The sequence below is a fragment of the Bufo gargarizans genome, unplaced genomic scaffold (genome assembly GCF_014858855.1).
Source record: "Bufo gargarizans isolate SCDJY-AF-19 unplaced genomic scaffold, ASM1485885v1 original_scaffold_2052_pilon, whole genome shotgun sequence".
Lineage (NCBI taxonomy): Eukaryota > Metazoa > Chordata > Amphibia > Anura > Bufonidae > Bufo > Bufo gargarizans.
The window spans coordinates 153,593-177,810 of NW_025334623.1; the positions used below are offsets into that span (position 1 = coordinate 153,593).

The 24,218-nt window shown below is 48.7% G+C and overlaps 3 protein-coding genes across 4 annotated transcripts in view; 1 reads left to right on the forward strand and 2 right to left on the reverse strand.

Annotated features, from left to right (window-relative positions):
* The window catches only part of LOC122923915 (platelet glycoprotein Ib alpha chain-like), a 44,939-nt gene extending 44,522 nt beyond the window's left edge, over positions 1–417 (reverse strand). Inside the window, exon 1 of the mRNA XM_044274779.1 lies at positions 338–417. Coding sequence (XP_044130714.1) covers positions 338–377 — 40 coding nt within the window. The 5' untranslated portion in view covers positions 378–417. The remainder of the gene's footprint in view (positions 1–337) is intronic.
* A 388-nt stretch (positions 418–805) lies between these two features.
* LOC122923909 (acetylcholine receptor subunit epsilon-like) lies at positions 806–19,456 on the forward strand. 2 transcript variants are annotated; one of them, XM_044274770.1, is made up of 12 exons: positions 806–956; positions 7,267–7,403; positions 9,801–9,845; positions 10,306–10,415; positions 10,626–10,781; positions 11,858–11,958; positions 12,177–12,377; positions 14,836–14,950; positions 15,327–15,441; positions 15,637–15,895; positions 17,292–17,425; positions 19,232–19,456. In XM_044274770.1, exons 1-12 carry the CDS (start codon positions 908–910, stop codon positions 19,412–19,414), a joined length of 1,605 nt encoding a protein of 534 aa, XP_044130705.1. In that variant the 5' UTR covers positions 806–907; the 3' UTR covers positions 19,415–19,456. The 2 variants fall into 2 exon arrangements, with proteins under 2 accessions (XP_044130705.1, XP_044130706.1); XM_044274771.1 differs by having other exon boundaries at positions 15,637–15,844.
* On the reverse strand, positions 19,453–23,707 carry LOC122923914 (eukaryotic translation initiation factor 4E type 2-like). The gene is made up of 6 exons (XM_044274777.1): positions 23,539–23,707; positions 21,005–21,139; positions 20,824–20,928; positions 20,592–20,744; positions 20,337–20,473; positions 19,453–19,806 (listed from the first exon to the last, which is right to left on the reverse strand). Exons 1-6 carry the CDS (start codon positions 23,605–23,607, stop codon positions 19,767–19,769), a joined length of 639 nt encoding a protein of 212 aa, XP_044130712.1. The 5' UTR covers positions 23,608–23,707; the 3' UTR covers positions 19,453–19,766.
* Positions 23,708–24,218: the final 511 nt, after the last annotated feature.

Below are 24,218 nucleotides of genomic sequence, written 5' to 3' on the forward strand. Positions count from 1 at the left end.
AGGTTCTCTGCTTCCTATTGGTGAAAACCTGAAAACTGCTTGTAGCTGAGGGTTTGTTACTATTCCATCCGGTACAAACAAACTATCATGACTGGAGAAAAATCTTGAAAACTATGACAAAATGATGTATAACTATAGAAATGTCTGCCATTTAATTTAGAACCAGTAATTCTCCTCGACCCCTGAGATCGGTCTAGGTAACCTACTATGTTCTCCAAAATCAAAAACTCCACACTCATTATACATGCCTGGCAAAGCCAAAACAATCCACAAAATTGGTGTCAATTAGCTAATATCTCCATCTTGAGAAGGTTCCTGTATACAAGTCATGCATTACCTCCAGAGGTTTTGACTTGGACTTTCCTGTCTTGGAACATTTCTTGCCTTGTATCTCATGTCTTAGCCTCCATAGCCCAGACTGGAGATGGAGGATCTAAGATACTTAGATCACATCTCAGATACTTAGACTGAATATGAAACTTCAGCCCCCATGGAAAAAGTGACCAGTGAGTGAGGGGCCCAGGAGGGTCAGACTCTGGTGACGTCCCAGAGGGGCCAAGAAATATACTCACTGAGCAAAGAGGGTTGAGCCTAGCTGGAGGCCACACCTGACACCAAACTCTGGAGGAACCCTTACTAGATACCTTATCATGAACCAACTGGCTTGTGGACAAGAGGAGGTTAAATAAAGGGTCTCGTATTGGCACAGATAAGTGACAGCTGTACATGATCCTATAATATGGGGGGAGGCACTTGGCATAAAACGCAGCAGGGGATGAAGAGGTTTTGGAAGACGATACTCTCCTGCTTTCGGAAATAACATATCCTGTCTTTAAATAACTCCATACGAGCCTTCTACTCAGCTCGTTGTATCGGACAGACCGTCCCAGGAGCTGACCCTCTAAACATGGGCTGCTGGAAGCTCTGCGTCTTGGTCCTGCTGCCCCTTCTCAGCTGTGAGTCTACGTGTGCAGTATATATATATATATAATCTGTGGGTTCCTATAAATCAGGGATGCACAACCTGCGGCCCTCCAGCTGTTGCAAAACTACAACTTCCAGCATGCCCGGAAAGCCTACATCTGAGCATGATGAGAGTTGTAGTTTTACAACAGCTGGAGGGCCGCAGGTTGAGCTTCCCTGCTATAGATAGATGTGTATATGGCAGGGGGCAAATAGGGGCAATAACAACATCTCATTATAAGTTTGGGGGCAAATAATAATGGAAAGTGTGTCCTAAGGAAGAGTGGCCTCTCGGAGAGTATGTCCTGCCTCACATCACCTCATCTGTGGTATACAGTCATGTGAAAAAATTAGGACACCCTTTGAAAGCATGTGGTTTTTTGTAACATTTTTAATAAAAGGTTATTTCATCTCCGTTTCAACAATACAGAGAGATTAAAGTAATCCGACTAAACAAAGAAAACTGAAGAAAAGTCTTTTCAAGATCTTCTGTAAATGTCATTCTACAAAAATGCCTATTCTAACTGAGGAAAAAGATAGGACACCCTTGCCCCTAATAGCGAGTGTTACCTCCTTTGGCTGAAATAACTGCAGTGAGACGGTTCTTGTAGCCATCTACCAGTCTTCGACATCGGTCTGAGGAAATTTTACCCCACTCCTCAATGCAGAACTTTTTCAGCTGTGAGATGTTTGAGGGGTTTCTTGCACGTACAGCCCTTTTCAAGTCACCTCACAGCATCTCAATGGGATTCAAATCTGGACTTTGACTTGGCCATTCCAGGACTCTCCATTTCTTCTTTTTCAGCCAATCTTTGGTTGATTTACTAGTATGTTTTGGGTCATTGTCATGTTGCATGGTCCAGTTCCGCTTCAGCTTTAATTTTCTAACTGATGGTCTCACATGTTCTTCAAGCACCTTCTGATACACAGTAGAATTCATCGTGGATTCTATGATGGTGAGCTGACCAGGTCCTGCTGCAGCAAAGCAGCCCCAAACCATGACACTTCCACCTCCATGCTTCACAGTTGGTATGAGGTTCTTTTCTTGGAATGCTGTGTTTGGTTTACGCCAAACATGTCCTCTGCTGTTGTGTCCAAATAATTCAATTTTGGACTCATCTGTCCAAAGAACATTATTCCAGAAGTCCTGGTCTTTGTCAACTTTATCTCTGGCAAATGTCAGTCTGGCCTCGATGTTTCTCTTGGAAAGCAAAGGTTTCCTCCTTGCACACCTCCCATGCAAGTTAAACTTGTACAGTCTCTTTCTGATTGTAGAGGCATGTACTTCTACATCAACAGTAGCCAGAGCCTGCTGTAGTTCTCGAGATGACACTTTAGGGTTTTTGGAGACCTCTTTTAGCATCTTGCGGTCTGCTCTTGGGGTGAACTTGCTGGGGCGACCAGTCCTGGGCATGTTGGCAGTTGTTTTGAAAGCCCTCCACTTGTAGACTATCTTCCGGACAGTGGAATGGCTGATTTCAAAATCTTTTGAGATCTTTTTAAATCCCTTCCCAGACTCATAGGCTGCTACAATCTTTTTTCTGAAGTCCTCTGACAGCTCTTTTGCTCTCACCATGGTGCTCACTCTCACTTCAACAGTCAGGAGCACACCAAACTAAATGTCTGAGGTTTAAATAGGGCAAGCCTCATTCAACATGCAGAGTAACGATCTACTAATTATGTGCACCTGGTGTGATATACCTGTGTGAGATCTGAGCCAATTTAAGAGGGAATACATGTGAGGGTGTCCTATCTTTTTCCTCAGTTAGAATAGGCATTTTTGTAGAATGACATTTACAGAAGATCTTGAAAAGACTTTTCTTCAGTTTTCTTTGTTTAGTTGGATTACTTTAATCTCTCTGTATTGTTGAAACGGAGATGAAATAACCTTTTATTAAAAATGTTACAAAAAACCACATGCTTTCAAAGGGTGTCCTAATTTTTTCACATGACTGTATACCCTGCCTCACATCACCTCATCTGTGGTACATACCCTGCCTCACATCACCTCATCTGTGGTATATATCCTGCCTCACAACACCCTCATGTGGTATATACCCTGCCTCACATCACCTCATCTGTGGTACATATCCTGCCTCACAACGCCCTCATGTGGTATATACCCTGCCTCACATCACCTCATCTGTGGTACATATCCTGCCTCACATCACCTCATCTGTGGTACATATCCTGCCTCACATCACCTCATCTGTGGTATATATCCTGCCTCACATCACGTCATCTGTGGTACATACCCTGCCTCACATCACCTCATCTGTGGTATATATCCTGCCTCACAACACCCTCATGTGGTATATACCCTGCCTCACATCACCTCATCTGTGGTACATATCCTGCCTCACATCACGTCATCTGTGGTACATACCCTGCCTCACATCACCTCATCTGTGGTATATATCCTGCCTCACAACACCCTCATGTGGTATATACCCTGCCTCACATCACCTCATCTGTGGTACATATCCTGCCTCACAACGCCCTCATGTGGTATATACCCTGCCTCACATCACCTCATCTGTGGTACATATCCTGCCTCACATCACCTCATCTGTGGTACATATCCTGCCTCACATCACCTCATCTGTGGTATATATCCTGCCTCACATCACCTCATCTGAGGTATATATCCTGCCTCACAACGCCCTCATGTGGTATATACCCTGCCTCACATCACCTCATCTGCAGTATAGGTCCTGCCTCACAGCACCTCATCTGTGGTACATATCCTGCCTCACATCACCTCATCTGTGGTACATATCCTGCCTCACATCACCTCATCTGTGGTACATATCCTGCCTCACATCACCTCATCTGTGGTACATACCCTGCCTCACATCACCTCATCTGTGGTATATACCCTGCCTCACATCACCTCATCTGAGGTACATATACCTGCCTCAAATCACCTCATCTGTGGTACATATCCTGCCTCACATCACCTCCTCTGTGGTACATATCCTGCCTCACATCACCCCTCTGGTACATATCCTGCCTCACATCACATCTGTGGTACATATCTTGCCTCACATCACCTCATCTGTGGTACATATCCTGCCTCACATCACCTCATCTGAGGTACATATCCTGCCTCACATCACCTCATCTGAGGTACATATCCTGCCTCACATCACCTCCTCTATGGTATATACCCTGCCTCACATCACCTCATCTGTGGTACATATCCTGCCTCACATCACCTGATCTGTGGTACATATCCTGCCTCACATCACCTCATCTGTGGTATATATCCTGCCTCACATCACCTCATCTGAGGTACATATCCTGCCTCACATCACCTCATCTGTGGTACATATCCTGCCTCACATCACCTCATCTGTGGTACATATCCTGCCTCACATCACCTCCTCTGTGGTACATATCCTGCCTCACATCACCTCATCTGTGGTATATATCCTGCCTCACATCACCTCATCTGTGGTACATATCCTGCCTCGCATCACCTCCTCTGAGGTACATATCCTGCCTCGCATCACCTCATCTGTGGTACATATCCTGCCTCACATCACCTCCTCTGTGGTACATATCCTGCCTCACATCACCTCATCTGTGGTACATATCCTGCCTCACATCACCTCATCTGAGGTACATATCCTGCCTCACATCACCTCATCTGTGGTACATATCCTGCCTCACATCACCTCATCTGTGGTACATATCCTGCCTCACATCACCTCATCTGAGGTACATATCCTGCCTCACATCACCTCATCTGAGGTACATATCCTGCCTCACATCACCTCATCTGTGGTACATATCCTGCCTCACATCACCTCATCTGAGGTACATATCCTGCCTCACATCACCTCATCTGAGGTACATATCCTTCCTCACATCACCTCATCTGTGGTACATATCCTGCCACATCACCTCATCTGTGGTACATATCCTGCCTCACATCACCTGATCTGTGGTACATATCCTGCCTCACATCACCTCATCTGTGGTATATATCCTGCCTCACATCACCTCATCAGAGGTACATATCCTGCCTCACATCACCTCATCTGTGGTACATATCCTGCCTCACATCACCTCATCTGAGGTACATATCCTGCCTCACATCACCTCATCTGTGGTATATATCCTGCCTCACATCACCTCATCTGTGGTAAATATCCTGCCTCACATCACCTCATCTGAGGTACATATCCTGCCTCACATCACCTCATCTGTGGTACATATCCTGCCTCACGTCACCTCATCTGTGGTACATATCCTGCCTCACGTCACCTCATCTGTGGTACATATCCTGCCTCACGTCACCTCATCTGAGGTACATATCCTGCCTCACGTCACCTCATCTGTGGTACATATCCTGCCTCACGTCACCTCATCTGTGGTACATATCCTGCCTCACGTCACCTCATCTGTGGTACATATCCTGCCTCACGTCACCTCATCTGTGGTACATATCCTGCCTCACGTCACCTCATCGTGGTACATATCCTGCCTCACATCACCTCATCTGAGGTACATATCCTGCCTCAAATCACCTCATCTGTGGTACATATCCTGCCTCACATCACCTCCTCTGTGGTACATATCCTGCCTCAAATCACCTCATCTGTGGTACATACCCTGCCTCACATCACCTCATCTGTGGTACATATCCTGCCTCACATCACCTCATCTGAGGTACATATCCTGCCTCACATCACCTCATCTGTGGTACATATCCTGCCTCACATCACCTCATCTGTGGTACATACCCTGCCTCACATCACCTCATCTGTGGTACATATCCTGCCTCACATCACCTCATCTGAGGTACATATCCTGCCTCACATCACCTCATCTGAGGTACATATCCTGCCTCACATCACCTCATCTGTGGTACATATCCTGCCTCACATCACCTCATCTGTGGTACATATCCTGCCTCACATCACCTCATCTGAGGTACATATCCTGCCTCACATCACCTCATCTGTGGTACATATCCTGCCTCACATCACCTCATCTGTGGTACATATCCTGCCTCACATCACCTCATCTGTGGTACATATCCTGCCTCACATCACCTCATCTGTGGTATATATCCTGCCTCACATCACCTCATCTGAGGTACATATCCTGCCTCACATCACCTCATCTGTGGTACATATCCTGCCTCACATCACCTCATCTGAGGTACATATCCTGCCTCACATCACCTCATCTGTGGTACATATCCTGCCTCAAATCACCTCATCTGTGGTACATACCCTGCCTCACATCACCTCATCTGTGGTACATATCCTGCCTCACATCACCTCATCTGAGGTACATATCCTGCCTCACATCACCTCATCTGAGGTACATATCCTGCCTCACATCACCTCATCTGTGGTACATATCCTGCCTCACATCACCTCATCTGTGGTACATATCCTGCCTCACATCACCTCATCTGAGGTACATATCCTGCCTCACATCACCTCATCTGTGGTACATATCCTGCCTCACATCACCTCATCTGTGGTACATATCCTGCCTCACATCACCTCATCTGTGGTACATATCCTGCCTCACATCACCTCATCTGTGGTACATATCCTGCCTCACATCACATCTGTGGTACATATCTTGCCTCACATCACCTCATCTGTGGTACATATCCTGCCTCACATCACCTGATCTGTGGTACATATCCTGCCTCACATCACCTCATCTGTGGTACATATCCTGCCTCACATCACATCTGTGGTACATATCTTGCCTCACATCACCTCATCTGTGGTATATATCCTGCCTCACATCACCTCATCTGTGGTACATATCCTGCCTCACATCACCTCATCTGAGGTACATATCCTGCCTCACATCACCTCATCTGTGGTACATATCCTGCCTCACATCACCTCATCTGTGGTACATATCCTGCCTCACAACGCCCTCATGTGGTATCTTTACCTCATTTTAACCAACACCCTTTCCCACCATTATTAACCAGTGATGTCCAGCAGTCCTGTATACATACCGTACGTATCCCATATCCTCCACCCATTTACTAGGCTGCTAGGGCTGTGCGGTGGTCATAATACTCAGTACTAGTAAGCTGATTCCACAGCCCCAGACCCCATCCATATATTGGTACTTTTCCTGGTCACATCTGGTCAGGACCCCAGCACATGAACAAGCAGCACCCCAACACGGGTCCCAGAGGAGGGGGTGCAGAGGTCGATATAAAGTAATGGTACGTGACAGGTGGGGGCCCAGGATGCTCCTCTGCTGGACGGTGGACGCTGACATCTGATTGGTTGTCTCCTTCTTCTGGTTCAGGTGCTTTGGCCAATGAGGAAGCCGAATTGATTAAAAAGATATTCTCTAATTACGATGAAAAGACGCGACCCGTCAGATCCATCAAAGACATCATCAAAGTCCAACTCAAGCTCACCCTGACCAATCTCATCTCCCTGGTAACAGTCCTCACAGCAGCACAGAGTATTTCCAGAGAGTGCTGATCTGGTGGGAAATCACACCCTGAAAGTTACACAGTAGAAGGAGCAGCTTCCTCAGCAGCACAGAGTATTTCAGGAGAGGAGTGTGCTGATCTAGTGGGAGATCACAGCCTGTAGGTTACATAGTGGAAGAAGCAGCTCCACCAGCAGCACAGAGTATTTCAGGAGAGGAGTGTGCTGATCTGGTGGGAGATCACAGCCTGAAGGTTACATAGTGGAAGGAGCAGCTTCCCCAGCAGCACAGAGTATTTCAGGAGAGGAGTGTACTGATCTGGTGCCAGATCACAGCCTGAAAGTTACATACTGGAAGGAGCAGCTTCCCCAGCAGCACAGAGTATTTCAGGAGAGGAGTGTGCTAATCTGGTGGCAGATCACAGCCTGAAAGTTACATAGTAGAAGGAGCAGCATCCTCAGCAGCACAGAGTATTTCAGGAGAGGAGTCTGCTGATCTGGTGGGAGATCACAGCCTGAAAGTTACATAGTGGAAGGAGCAGCTCCACCAGCAGCACAGAGTATTTCAGGAGAGGAGTGTGCTGATCTGGTGGGAGATTATAGCCTGAAAGTTACATAGTGGAAGGAGCAGCTTCCCCAGCAGCACAGAGTATTTCAGGAGAGGAGTGTGCTGATCTGGTGGGAGATTATAGCCTGAAAGTTACATAGTGGAAGGAGCAGCTCCACCAGCAGCACAGAGTATTTCAGGAGAGGAGTGTGCTGATCTGGTGGGAGATTATAGCCTGAAAGTTACATAGTGGAAGGAGCAGCTTCCCCAGCAGCACAGAGTATTTCAGGAGAGGAGTGTGCTGATCTGGTGGGAGATCACAGTCTGAAGGTTACATAGTGGAAGGAGCAGCTCTACCCGCAGCACAGAGTATTTCAGGAGAGGAGTGTGCTGATCTGGTGGGAGATCACAGCCTGAAAGTTACATACTGGAAGGAGCAGCTTCCCCAGCAGCACAGAGTATTTCAGGAGAGGAGTGTGCTGATCTGGTGGGAGATCACAGCCTGAAAGTTACATAGTGGAAGGAGCAGCTTCCCCAGCAGCACAGAGTATTTCAGGAGAGGAGTGTGCTGATCTGGTGGGAGATCACAGCCTGAAAGTTACATAGTGGAAGGAGCAGCTTCCCCAGCAGCACAGAGTAATTCAGGAGAGGAGTGTACTGATATGGTGGGAGATCACAGCCTGAAAGGTACATAGTGGAAGGAGCAGCTCCACCAGCAGCACAGAGTATTTCAGGAGAGGAGTGTACTGATCTGGTGGGAGATCACAGCCTGAAAGGTACATAGTGGAAGGAGCAGCTCCACCAGCAGCACAGAGTATTTCAGGAGAGGAGTATGCTGATCTGGTGGGAGATCACAGCCTGAAAGTTACATAGTGGAAGGAGCAGCTCCACCAGCAGCACAGAGTATTTCAGGAGAGGAGTGTGCTGATCTGCTGGGAGATCACAGCCTAAAAGTTACATAGTGGAAAGAGCAGCTTCCCCAGCAGCACAGAGTATTTCAGGAGAGGAGTGTGCTGATCTGCTGGGAGATCACAGCCTGAAAGTTATATAGTGGAAGGAGCAGCTCCACCAGCAGCACAGAGTATTTCAGGAGAGGAGTGTGCTGATCTGGTGGGAGATCACAGCCTGAAAGTTACATAGTGGAAAGAGCAGCTTCCCCAGCAGCACAGAGTATTTCAGGAGAGGAGTGTGCTGATCTGGTGGGAGATCACAGCCTGAAAGTTACATAGTGGAAAGAGCAGCTTCCCCAGCAGCACAGAGTATTTCAGGAGAGGAGTGTGCTGATCTGGTGGGAGATCACAGCCTGAAGGTTACATAGTAGAAGGAGCAGCATCCTCAGCAGCACAGAGTATTTCAGGAGAGGAGTGTGCTGATCTGCTGGGAGATCACAGCCTGAAAGGTACATAGTGGAACGAGCAGCTTCACCAGCAGCACAGAGTATTTCAGGAGAGGAGTGTGCTGATCTGGTGGGAGATCACAGCCTGAAGGTTACATAGTAGAAGGAGCAGCATCCTCAGCAGCACAGAGTATTTCAGGAGAGGAGTGTGCTGATCTGCTGGGAGATCACAGCCTGAAAGGTACATAGTGGAACGAGCAGCTTCACCAGCAGCACAGAGTATTTCAGGAGAGGAGTGTGCTGATCTGGTGGGAGATCACAGCCTGAAGGTTACATAGTAGAAGGAGCAGCATCCTCAGCAGCACAGAGTATTTCAGGAGAGGAGTGTGCTGATCTGGTGGGAGATCACAGCTGAAGGAGCAAAACAAAAATAAATAAAAAATGCCAGCAGCACAGAGTATTTCAGCATAAGATGTATTAACATTTGCTTTCTCTGTCATTCTACTTCTTTTCTTGCTAGAATGAGAAGGAAGAGATGATGACGACCAATGTGTGGCTGCAGCTGGTAAGAGACCTGCTCGCTATATACTGTACGTGGAGACATCAGGCCCCTCTGACTGTGTAATGATAGGATTCTGGATTCCCCAGCGCCTCATCATTATTATATCCAGGATTTCTTTACATTTGAAGGGTCGGAGCTTTGTTTTTCTGACACAGAGCTCCAAATTCCATGTATAGACCTAGAAATGGATGCTAAGACTATGCTGCCTGCAGCCGCCACTAGAGGGAGCTCAGTAACTTACTGCATACTGTGTTATTAGTGAGTTCATTGTGTGAACAGTGTATAGCTCCCCCTAGTGAAGACTGCAGGCAGCACAGTTTTATCGTACAGTCCAAGCTCTTACAGAGGATCTGGAACTTTGTGTCAGAAAACCAGAGCACTGACTACAATGCACAGAATTCTGGACCTAAAACGACTTGATGGTAACAGGCAGAGATTTAAGGTGGAATCTCCTCTCTGTCAGGTATGGGATGACTATCGCCTGACGTGGAACAGTTCAGAATATGGTGGCATCGAGGTGTTACGAGTCCGACCTGACATGGTGTGGCTGCCTGAAATCGTAATGGAGAACAAGTGAGTGACCTGAGACTCTCCTCATTAGAAGTGCCAACATTCACGAACCTATGATAGGTCAAGAAGAACTATCTTCTGCCTAACACAAAAAGACAGAGTCAACCATAATGGATGGTGCTCATGTCTCAGGTGCTGGGGTAGATGACATATCTGGAGGTCTATGACCACCCTCCGTGGAGAGTAAGTCACTTGTGTTGTATTCTCTTCCAGCATTGATGGGCAGTTTGAAGTTGCGTACTACGCCAATGTTCTAGTCAAATACGATGGGTCTATGTCCTGGCTGCCCCCAGCCATTTTCAGGAGCACGTGTAGCATTGAGGTCACCTACTTCCCCTTCGACTGGCAGAACTGCACCCTGGTGTTCAGGTGAGGACACAACTTCACTTGTGTGCCATCAAGTTGACTTTGACCCCTGGTGACTACACAAGGAGCATCATCTCCGGATGGTCCAAATCATCCAGCTTGCTGGATTTCAAAAACTGCACCAAAGCATCAACACAAGAACTGTGTATCAGGAGTTTTGTAAAAAGGGTGGAACAGCTGTACCCAAGGCTAGGATGACCATGCACTGCAGCGGTGTACCCACGATCATTTTGGCAATAGATCTATTCTGAAATCTCTCTCCAGTAGGCATGTGATATCGCAATTCACCAACTGTCTCTACTTCTTACAGTCTAGTTTGCCACTCTCTACACAGGCATTTCTCAGGTATCAAGATGGCTGGTCTGTTCCTCCTGACCTGGCCTTTATCACAGGTCCTTGCAAGTTCGAGAGTTAAGGATACGGTTGTTAGCCCCTACTCAATGCTGCCCTCTGTTGTAGGTGACACTGCTCCAACCTCTAGCTAGGTTACTAGGGTGGAGAACCAATTAGTAAGTGTCACTCACCACCACTAGCTAGCTAACTACCATGCAGTGTGACTGGTCCTCACTATCCCAACAGTTGTATGCTCTGAAAACTTGCTAATTTGAGTGCTAGGATTTGGTCGTCAGCCTCTGCCCTCTGCTGTGGTTAACGCTGCTCCAACCTCTAGCTAGGCAACTAGAGTGGTGAACCAAGTAGTGTCACTCACCCCCACCTGCTAGCTAACTACCATGCAGTGTAACTGGTCCTCACTATCCCAGCGGCTGCACTCTCCGACCATGAGGTCCTCCTCGGAACCTCTATTTATGAGCTCTAGGAACGTTCTACACAGTGTGGAACGTCTTAGGCAAAAACCTTTGACTCAGCCCAGCATCATAGCCTGCATGGCAATTAACCCCTTACTGTTAGGCACACACCAACCATCCACAATGTGTTCTTTAAACACAGTGCAGTGAATATCAATCACGGTGTAAAGGTCCAACATGCTTATGTAGATGTGATGGTCAGGATTTCACATATTTTTAGGCATGTTACCGACGTATATCTCAAGGAGTTCTGAATACTCTGTCTCACTTTAGGTCTCAAACTTACAACGCCAAAGAGGTGGACCTGCAGCTGGCGGATGGCGACGGTGGGAAACCACTGGAGCGGGTCGATATAGATCCTGAGGCCTTCACAGGTACAGTTAGGTACAGCCAGACTGGCCAAAGACACCGGGGGTCTTATCTGGTCTGACATTGGTCAGGGTTTCTCAGCGGAGTGCTAGTCAATGGGGATGGGGCATCAGAAGTGTTGACTGCTGGGTAAATAATTTTTGGCTAAACCTGTAAAGTTCTTGAGGCATCTCATCTCTGTCCACAATGACTCCGCGCTGTACCATGTTCTCCTCGATTCCAGAAAACGGGGAATGGGCAATCAAACATTGTCCAGCCTGGAAGTATGTAAACCCCAGCTACACAGAAGATGACCTCCAGTACCAGCAGATCATCTTTGGTCTGATCATCCAGAGGAAGCCTCTTTTTTACATCGTCAACATCATTGTGCCATGTGTCCTCATCTCCTCCCTCGTGGTGCTCGTCTACTTTTTGCCGGCCAAAGGTGAGGAACCCATCAGCGATGGTCAGTGGTCACCTTAATTTACTTTGTAGCCTGGGTCCGAGGGAAAGGGGTTGTCTACAATAGACGGTTACAGCTCTGTCTGTGACCACAGTATAAGACCTAATGCTGCATATGATGTAACAGCAGAATGATGAATGCAGCTCTGGGTGTGACTGCAGCACTAGATATGATGTAACAGAAGAATGATGAATGCAGCTGTGAGTGTGACTGCAGCACTAGATATGATGTAACAGAAGAATGATGAATGCAGCTCTGGGTGTGACTGCAGCACTAGATATGATGTAACAGAAGAATGATGAATGCAGCTCTGGGTGTGACTGCAGCACTAGATATGATGTAACAGCAGAATGATGAATGCAGCTCTGGGTGCGACTGCAGCACTAGATATGATGTAACAGCAGAATGATGAATGCAGCTCTGGGTGCGACTGCAGCACTAGATATGATGTAACAGCAGAATGATGAATGCAGCTCTGGGTGTGACTGCAGCACTAGATATGATGTAACAGCAGAATGATGAATGCAGCTCTGGGTGTGACTGCAGCATTTGATAGGATGTAACAGCAGAATGATGAATGCAGCTCTGGGTGTGACTGCAGCATTAGATATGATGTAACAGCAGAAAGCAGATCTGGGTGTAACTGCAGCATTAGATATGATCTAACAGCAAAATGATGAATTGAGCTCTGGGTGTGACTGCAGCATGAGATATGATCTAACAGCAGAATGATGAATGCAGCTTTGGGTGTGACTGCAGCATTAGATGTGATCTAACAGCAGAATGATGAATGCAGCTCTGGATGTGACAGGAGCTTGACACACATGACACAACAACAGAAGGATGACTGCAGCTCTGGATGTGACTGGAGCCCCAGTCATGATGTAACAGCAGAATGATGAATGCAGCTTTGGATGTGACTGAAGTATTAGGCCCCTTTCCGGGCGAGTATTCCGCGCGGATGCGGTGCGTGAGTTGAACGCATTGCACCCGCACGGAATCCCCACCCATTCATTTCTATGGGGCTGTGCACACGAGCGGTGATTTTCACGCATCTCTTATGCGTTGTGTGAAAATCGCAGCATGCTCTATTTTGTGCGTTTTTCACGTAACGCAGGCCCTATAGAAGTGAATGGGGCTGCGTGAAAATCGCAAGCATCCGCAAACAAGTGCGGATGCGGTGCGATTTTCACGCATGGTTGCTAGGAGACGATCGGGATGGAGACCCGATCATTATTATTTTCCCTTATAACATAGTTATAAGGGGAAATAATAGCATTCTGAATACAGAATGCATAGTATAATGGGGCTGGAGGGGTTAAAAAAACAAACAAACAAAAAAAAATTAACTCCCCTTATTCCACTTGATCGCGTAGCCCAGCATCTCGTCTGTCTCCTTTGCTGAACAGGACCTGTGGTGACGTCACTCCGGTCATCACATGATCCATCACGTGATCTTTTACCATGGTGATGGACCATGTGATGACCGGAGTGACGTCACCACAGGTCCTGTTCAGCAAAGGAGACAGACGAGATGCTGGGCTACGCGATCAAGTGGAATAAGGGGAGTTAAATTATTATTATTATTTTTAACCCCTCCAGCGCTATTGCACTATGCATTCTGTATTAAGAATGCTATTATTTTCCCTTATAACCATGTGATAAGGGGAAATAATACAATCTACAGTACACCGCGATTTTTCTCACGCGAGTGCAAAACGCATTACAATGATTTGCACTCGCGTGGAAAATTTGCGGGTGTTCCCGCAACGCACCCGTGTGAAAGAGGCCTAAGACTCTCGTTAATAACAGAATGGTGAAAGCAACTTTGGAAGTAACTGGAGAATAGTGAATGCTGCTCTGGATGAGACTGTAACAGCAGACTGGCGTACAAGTCGATACAACTGCGGAATTAGGAATGCAGCTCTAGATGTAAATGGAGTGTTAGACATGAGTTAATAGGGTGGTGAAGGCATATGATATAATGTAATAAGAGCATGGCTGAATACAGCTCTGGATGCAACTAGAGTGCTAGATATTACAGCAAAATGGTGCAGCTCTGGATGTGCCTAAGGTACGACAATATAAAAACAGAATAGTGAATGCAGCTCTTGATGTGACTAAAGCACAAGACAATGTAACACCAGAATAATGAACGTAGCTCTGGATGTGACTGGAGTATATCACATAATGAAGGATAATAGTGCTGATGATTGTCGGTTTGGATGTGACTGGAGTACAAGACAATGTAACAGCCGCATTTTGAAAGAAGTTTTGGAGGTGCAGAATAGTGACTGCAGCTCCGGATGTGTTCTATCCCAGCATAGACTGGTTCTTGCCACTACCGGGATACTGGTTCTACTGGTGACCAATCGCAGAGTCATAGCCCCATGACATCCTGGACGAGCCCTTTAATTCCTCTTTGCCTGTCCTTCTCCAGCTGGAGGTCAGAAGTGCACACTGTCCATCAACGTCCTCCTGGCCCAGACCGTCTTTCTGTTCCTCATCGCTCAGAAGGTCCCGGAAACTTCCCTGAGTGTCCCACTGATCGGAAAGTAAGTGAGCCCACACTTCATCCAGCTCTAGCACGCTCTAGTCACAGCCAGAGCTGCATTCACAACTCTACTGACTACCTCACCCCCAGGCTGCAGGAGATCACAACTCGCTTCTATCCCCTGCATCCTAAATGACTACACATCCCCCACAATGCAGCATTGTATGTGAGCAGAGTAGAACACGTGGATCTTGGAGCATTAAATCACATGTTATACTCCAATCACATCCAAAGCCACATACACAATTCTGTTAGTTGCTACTTGAAATCAGTCAGCACTTTGCTGACAGACACGCCCCTAGCCCGTCAGCCGAGCAGTGATTTGCACAGCGCCCTCTCCTGGTGATGAGGGGAATGACATCTGGCTTTTCTTGCAGGTACTTGATCTTTGTGATGACTGTGTCCACCATCATCGTCCTCAGCTGCGTCATTGTCCTCAACGTATCGCTACGGACGCCGAGCACCCACAACCTGACCGTGGCCATGAAACACGTAAGTCTTAAAGAAGCTCCTAACATTGTGTGGAGCATAGCTCTATAGTGCCACCTAGTGGTAGAAATATGTAATACAGCAGATTACTTACAATGGAGCGGAGCTGCAGTACCGCACACAGCCCACAGGCAGGTGTGGCGCTGTTTCAGAATGGAAGCCGCCATGTTTTCCTAACCTTGTACGACTCCCTTGCAGAGGCTCCTGGAGGTGTTACCTCGCTACCTGCAGATGAAGATCGAGCCCTGCGAGGGAGAGGAGGAGACCCCGCGGGAGAGGAGGAAGAGCTCCCTGGGCATAATGCTGAAGGCTGAGGAGTATGTCCTGAGGAAGCCGCGGAGCGAGCTGATGTTTGAGCGGCAGAGGGAGCGGCACGGGATGAGCCGGGACGACCGGGGCCACAGAGGTGAAGAGAAGGGATCCAAAGCCAGGAGGGGGCAGTGGAGGTGGCAGATAGGTAAGGAGAGGGGGGCAGGAAGCTGCAGGAGGTCTATGCCACAGCTCCACCCACATCCAGGGCTGCATTCACTGAGCGTCGGCTGGGTGGTAGGGCTGGAGTCAACAGTCAGCATGGACGAAGCAGAGGCGAGGTAAGAGCTAGCAAATGAAGAAAAAGTACATTTTAAAGGCAGCTCTGGATGTAACTAGAGCAGAAGCCATAATAATGAATGGTAAATGCAGCTCTGGATGTGACGAGAGACATTCCAAATGTAGCAGCAGAATGGTGAGTGCAACTGGAGCAGAAGACATAGTGGGACAGGATCGATGACTGCAGCTCTGGATGTGACTGAAGTGTTGGGCAGTCTCATAAAGAATGAATAGTGAGGCAGTGTAAACGCTCAATGGCCGCTCCATCAATTTGGGGGACTTGAGACCCCTGGGATCGGACCCTTGGCTTCCCGATACTTTACTTTTATCCTGTGGCTGGGGTGTAGACATGATTTAGGAAGAATGTGCAGAATGCAGCTCTGAATGTGACTGGAGTACAAGACATGATGCAGCAGGAGTGTGGAGAATGCAGCTCTGGATGTGACTGGAGTACAAGACATAATGTAGCAGGAGTGTGGAGAATGCAGCTCTGGATGTGACGACAGAATAAGCAACAGCAGAATGTGGAATGCAACTGGAGCATTAGACATAATGTAAGAGTGCAACACTGAATGGAGCTTTGGATGCGACTGTAGTATAAGACATAAGGTAGCATGAGTGTAGAGAATGCAGCTCTGGATGTGACTGGAGTACAAGACAATGTAGCAGACGAGTGTGGAGAATGCAGCTCTGGATGTGACTGGAGTACAAGACAATGTAGCAGACGAGTGTGGAGAATGCAGCTCTGGATGTGACTGGAGTACAAGACATAATGTAGCAGGAGTGTGGAGAATGCAGCTCTAGATGTGACTGGAGTACACAACATAATGTAGCAGGAGTGTGGAGAATGCAGCTCTGGATGTGACTGGAGTACAAGACATAATGTAGCAGGAGTGTGGAGAATGCAGCTCTGGATGTGACGACAGAATAAGCAACAGCAGAATGTGGAATGCAACTGGAGCATTAGACATAATGTAAGAGTGCAACACTGAATGGAGCTTTGGATGCGACTGTAGTATAAGACATAAGGTAGCATGAGTGTAGAGAATGCAGCTCTGGATGTGACTGGAGTACAATAAATAATATAGCAGGAGTGTGGAGAATGCAGCTCTGGATGTGACTGGAGTACATAGCTGGCCCAGTATTAGACACTGATGTTCAGCGCTGGCGCAGGAGGAGGTCCCGGAGACAAGTAATTACTGAGGCAGATGCTGGGGGCGTGGCCTAACACTCCAGCGCAGTTTACACATCTCCCTGTGTTACAGTGGGCGGCTTTGATGTTGGCGTAACCACCCCGCTGTTCAAGAACCTGGCGCACTGCGCCCCGGAGATAAAGGAGTGTGTGGAGGCGTGCAACTTCATCGCCACAAGCACCAAAGACCAGAACAAGAGCGGAGCGGTGAGTGCGACAGAGCCATACCGAAACCGGCAGCGTAGACGGCCTGTGCCCATCATACAGTTACCAGAAAAAGTATGTGAACCCTTTGGAATGATACGGATTTCTGCACAAATTGGTCATAAAATGTGATCTGATCTTCATCTTAGTCACAACAATAGACAATCACCGTCTGCTTAACCTAATAACACACAAAGAGTTAAATGTTACCATGTATTTATTGAACACCCCATGTAAACATTCACAGTGCAGGTGGAAAAAGTATGTGAACCCCTAGACTAATGACATCTCCAAGAGCTTGGAGTGAGGTGTCAGCCAACTGGAGTCCAATCAATGAGATGAGATTGGAGGTGTTGGTAACAGCTGCCCTGCCCTATAAAAAACACACACCAGTTCTGGGTTTGCTTTTCACAAGAAGCATTGCCTGATGTGAATGATGCCTCGCACAAAAGAGCTCTCAGAAGACCTATGATTAAGAATTGTTGACTTGCATAAAGCTGGAAAGGGTTATAAAAGTATCTCCGTCTCCTTGCTGTTCATCAGTCCACGGTAAGACAAATTGTCTATAAATGGAGAAAGTTCAGCACTGCTGCTACTAGGAGTGGCCGTCCTGTAAAGATGACTGCAAGAGCACAGCGCAGACTGCTCAATGAGGTGAAGAAGAATCCTAGAGTGTCAGCTAAAGACTTACACAAGTCTCTGGCATATGCTAACATCCCTGTTAGCGAATCTACGATACGTGAAACACTAAACAAGAATGGATTTCATGGGAGGATACCACAGAGGAAGCCACTGCTGTCCAAAAAAACATTGCTGCACGTTTACAGTTTGCACGAGAGCACCTGGATGTTCCACAGCAGTACTGGCAAAATATTCTGTGGACAGATGAAACCAAAGCTGAGTTGTTTGGAAGAAACACACAACACTATGTGTGGAGAAAGAGGCACAGCACACCAACCTCAAAACCTCATCCCAACTGTGAGTATGGTGGTGGGGGCATCATGGTTTGGGGCTGCTTTGCTGCGTCAGGGCCTGGACGGATTGCTATCATCGAAGGAAAAATGAATTCCCAAGTTTATCAAGACATTTTGCAGAAGAACTTAAGGCCATCTGTCCACCAGCTGAAGCTCAACAGAAGATGGGTGCTGCAACAGGACAACGACCCAAAGCATAGAAGTAAATCAACAACAGAATGGCTTAAACAGAAGAAAATCCGCCTTCTGGAGTGGTCCAGTCAGAGTCCTGACCTCAACCCGATTGAGATGCTGTGGCATGACCTCAAGAAAGCGATTCCCACCAGACATCCCAAGAATATTGCTGAACTGAAACAGTTCTGTAAAGAGGAATGGCCAAGAATTACTCCTGACCGTTGTGCACGTCTGATCTGCAACTACAGGAAACGTTTGGTTGAAGTTATTGCTGCCAAAGGAGGTTCAACCAGTTATTAAATCCAAGGGTTCACATACTTTTTCCACCTGCACTGTGAATGGTTACATGGTGTGTGCAATAAAAACATTGTAACATTTAACTCTTTGTGTGTTATTAGTTTAAGCAGACTGTGATTGTCTATTGTTGTGACTTAGAGGAAGATCAGATCACATTTTATGACCAATTTGTGCAGAAATCCATATAATTCCAAAGGGTTCACATACTTTTTCTTGCAACTGTATAAAGGCCAGGCCTAAACAGTGCAGCTCGGAGTGCAGCTCTGGAGCACTAGAAGAACACCCTGCCAACCAGCTGAACCCTATAGATCACGCCCCTCGGCTCTATAAACTCACGGCTCTTGTCCCTCTCTCCCCCCTCCAGGAGATGGAGAACTGGGTGATGATCGGGAAGGTGCTGGACGTCCTGTGCTTCTGGGGGGCGCTCCCCCTCTTTGGGGTGGGGACCTTGGCCATCTTTTTCATGGGACATTTCAACAGTGCTCCGGAGCATCCCTTCCTGAGTGGAGATCACGTCTTCCCCCCGTGCTCCACCACCGCAGGCTGACGACGGTTCCATCCCTGGTCCGGTAATAAACCAGAATCTGGCAGAAAATACTTTATTGTCCTAATTCGTATTGATTACATAAAAAATAGTGAAGAACAGGACGGTCAGGAGGACTGCAGTGCGGCGTCCGGAGAGCCGTGTCCAGGCCCTACCTCCCTCAGGACTGTCCGCAGAGATCGGGCGGGGCAGTCAGGGGGACTGCAGCACGGTGTCCCGAGAGCCGTGTCCAGGCCCTACCTCCCTCAGGACTGTCAGCAGAGATGGGACGGTCAGGAGGACTGCAGCGCGGCGTCCCGAGAGCCGTGGCCGGGCCCTACCTCCCTCAGGACGCTCCGCAGAGATGGGGCGGTCGCTAGAGCAAGAGCTTTGTGTTCCTGAAGCTTGAGTTGTCTCTGCAGGGGAACATGAGGGGGTCACATATTATTGTACAGGGGAGACATATAGGGGGTCCAAGAAACTGGGATGTGGGACCCTCAAATCAGGGTGACCCCGCATACAGCGCCCCAGACCCACATAAGCAAGTGTGTACACACACACACTTCTGAGGGTTTGTAACAATGTATCAGCACAGAAACAGCAGCACAAGTCTCTATTTCCTTGACTCCAAAGTGGATGCTTTTACCTGCACTGGTACATTGTAACGAGCCGCCCAGCTGTGTGAGGGGACGAGCCCAGTACAGGTTTTCAACTGTGAGACGTGAACAAGAACCTTCTCTTCTTGCTGTCAGCAAACGGAGGCATGCTAGGTTACGTTCAGTCCGGATGAGGACCTGTTCGCTGTTACAATGTATCAGGGCAGCAAACCATCAGCAGTGAGAGAAGGAGAAGAACTGAATGGAAACAAGAAAGCATCTACCAGGTGACAGCAAGCAGAGATCTTGTGAAGGGTGGGATGGGCGTGAGCAGAGGAGGGGACACTCACTTGAGGCTGTCGTTGTGGGTCTTGTACTCCATGATGGTGTTGGGCGGGAGGTTGAGGACCCTCCTGAGGGTGTCCCGGATGCGGATGGTGCTGATTTGGTCGTTGGCCGTCTTGTTCCAGATGGAGAGGATGTCTTCCTGCAGGGGGCAGTACAAACACATGGGAGAGGAGGAGCCGGATGTGTCATGCCCCGCCCCATTCACTACAACATGGGCGAGGCATGACACAAGTGACTACACGTGACCTGGAACCTACCTGAAAGCGTATGGACACGACCACCCCGCAGATCTCCTCTCCCACCATAAACTGCTCGCCCAGCATGGCCAGGATGATGTTCTCCCAGAACCTGGACGCCAGGCCCTTCCGCAGGCGGATGATCCACTTCCCGCCATTTCTATTTGCATCGTCCTGTGGGGCAGTCCGTAAATGATTACAGTCAAGAAGACGCCGGATGTAGCAGAGCCGGAGGGCTACTAACGACACTCACCTCCCACATGGGTTTGATGCCTTCCTTGAAGAGATGGAAGTCGCTGTATCCTGAGAGGTCTCCGGGCCGTACTAAGTGGCTGTAGACTCGCCAGAACTGCTCCACCTAACATACAGCAGACAAGAGGTGAGAGGAGGAGGTACCGCCACGCCGAGCACTGGGGGCCGGGGGGGATACTCACCGTCGCCACTGTGCCGAACTGCCGGATGTTCTGCTCATAGTTGTGAGTGCTGGCGGGCCGGGAGGGCGTTCTCCGGGAATACCAGAAGGTGTAGCGGTACTGCAGCGGGTGCTCCCCGTGGGGGGCTACCACCTCCTGCGGACACAAGGACCCTCAGTTCAAGTGGTCAGATTAGGGGATGCCGAAGAGCAGACGGATAGGGCGCAAATACGGATACTGGGGGAGACTTATCAACCCTGGTGTAAAGTAGAACTGGCTTAGTCGCCCATAGCAACCGATCAGATTCCAACTTTCATTTTCCAAAGCAGCTGTCAAAAATTAAAGGCGGCACCTGATTGGTTGCTGTGAATAAGCCGCTTTTCCTGTCCACTAGCGTTGATAAACCCCCCCCCCCCCCCTCCCCGGTCGTGTGCGCTGGACGCGTTCTATAGACATGAGTCAGTCTGCATGAGATCTACAAAAAACGCAGATCGGAGGCCGGCCCAACATACGGTCGCGTGCGCGGGGCCTAAAAAAATAATAATTGTGGTCCGCAATGCACGAGCACCGACCGTGGGGTAGCCGCTTGCGGATCGCAGACCCATTCACTTGAATAGGTCCGCGATCCGTCCGTCCTAAAAAAAAAAAAAAGATAGAGCAAGTTCTATCTTTTTGCGGAACGGAATGGAACATCGCAAAGCACTCCGTAGTGCTTCCGTTCCACACCTCCGGATTTGCGGACCCTTTCAAGTCAATGGGTCCACATCCGTGATGCGGAATGCCCACGGAACGGTGGCCGCATATGCGGACCGCAATACGGCAACGGCACACCCACGGTCATGTGAATGAGCCCTTAAAAAGGTCCGACACCCAGGAACCCCGTCGATGACAGCGCCGTACATTATATAGTGGCCGTGCTTGGTATTGCAGTTAAGCCCCACTCACCTCTATGGGGGCAGAGCTGCGCCTAGGTCATGTGACCGATGAACGTGATGTCACTGGCCTAGGAAAAGGTTGTGGTGCTCACAGGTGTTTCGGTGCTGGTCAGCGGGGGCCTCGGGTGTCGGACACCCACCGATCAGATACTGACCACCTATCCTGAGGATACGTCGTCAGTGTAAAAATCTGAGAAAACCCCTTTAAAGAGTCACTCTACATCCACATAATAAGCAGCAAATTTGTAAATCGCCTCATTTAAAAAAATCTGCCTGCGTCCACCGGAAAAAAGCGGCAAAGTCAGGGACGCAAATTTTCCTGAAGGCAGAAATGACGTGCCCAGACCTGGGCCGGAATCAGTCCAGATTTTATGCGTCTGCTTCATGTATCGCGTCCTGACGGAAAACTCGCTCACGTGAAAGAGGCCTAAGGGTGAGTCCATTGCGGGAATCGCTCTCCGTGTGTCAGCGTGAGCCTCCGCTCTGATTTATAAGGCCCCTTTCACACTTGCGTTGTTAATTCCGGTATTGAGTCTTGAAAAATAAAATTGCGTAATGGCTGTGCTTTCCACAAACATCACTGTGAAGGGGCAGCTCTTTTTGGGTTTCCCTAAAGTCTCTTTCGGCCACACTATTCCCTTTTCAGCTGCACAGCTAGATGCATTTCTCTCACAAGCAGAGGTTGACTCCATTCTGTGGAATCTGCCAGCACTGTACTGTTGTGACGTCCATTCCCGGATCCGTTTAATTCCGGTATTGAGATCCTCTGCCGGATCACACTTGACAGAGGATCATGCTTGCACACGGAGCGCGATTCCCACGACAGCCCTAAGTGTGATCTCCAGAGCTGAAAAGTAAGGGAAAGGACGTCACAGCAGTACGGTGCTGGCAGATTCCACAGAATGGAGTCAACTTCTGCTTGTGAGAGAAATGCATCTAGCTGTGTAGCTGAAAAAGGGAATAATGTGGCTGAAAGAGACTTTAGGGAAACCCAAAAAGAGCTGCCCCTTCACAGTGATGTTTGTAGAAAGCACAGCCATTACGCAATTTTATTTTTGAAGACTCAGGTACGCTTTAAAGGGGTCGCCAGTACCAGCAGTTGTGAGCCAGCGCAGGAGGCAGACAGCTCCCCCCCTTGTGCAGTGTCCATGACTGTGTACTGCAGCTCAGCGCCCACACGTGACACCCTGGTTAACTGCGCGCAACCTTAGGGCGCCAGAAAGAGTCCAGCCCCTGAGATGGGGTGCTCCACACATGACGTGTGCCCTGTCTGCGCGGTCCTGCTGCCACAGCCGTGCCTGTCCGCAGGACTCCCACAGCCATGACTGGACTGAACCGCACATGCGCAACAGGAGCCTGGAGGTAGGTGCGCGCTCTTGATAGCGTATAGCGAAGATCAGAACACCCCTTTAAGGCAGCATTGGGACTGGGAACTACAACTCCCAGCAGACACAGAAAGAGCCAGGACAAAAATAAAATAAATCATGTCTGGTTCCTATGGTAACAGGACCACGTCTTGCTTGGCTTTGACAGACCAGATGGCAGCCACTTCCGGCGCAGCCGGTGACGTCATCACACACCGGAAGTGGCCTGTACGTTTATCCGCCCCCGGGTTCTTACCTTGGATCTGGCGGCTGTCTTGTGCTCATCCTCCGGCATGGTGACGTCATTGTTTCCTGAGACCCCCATGTGAGGCTCGGCGCACCTCCACCACTTGGTACTCGCTCAGGTTCCGAGATGTCTGCTCTCTCTGTGTACGTTCTGCCGGCCGGAGAAGCGCGATGTCGTCACTACGTCAGCACGCCACGACGTGCGTAGAGGGGGCGTGGCGATTAGGCGTGCGCTGTGTGTGGGCGGGTCGCTGAGTGGCTGAAGCACGCCCCCTGCTGGTTACAGCAGCTGGGACGACAAATACCAGCAAGCCTTGGCGCGTATGTATAGATGTCAGTGCGGGACTACAACGCTCAGCATACCTTCTTCTACGTCAAACATGCTTCCCCTTGGAATCAGCGGGGCCTAACTCAGCCCAATGTCTGTATGTTTCAGAGACTGAACTTTTGGGGGAGATTTAGCAAACTGGTGTAAAGGAGAACTGACTTAGTCGTCCATAGCAACCAATCAGATTCCACCTTTCATTTTCGGAAGGAGCAGTGAATAATGAAAGGTGGAATCTGATTGGTTGCTATGGACGACTAAGCCAGTTCTCCTTTACACCAGTTTGCTAAATCTCCCCCTGTGTTCTGTCCGCCTAGTAACCTGCCTAACCCTGATCTCTCCCTCTCAGTGAGCGGCACATCACT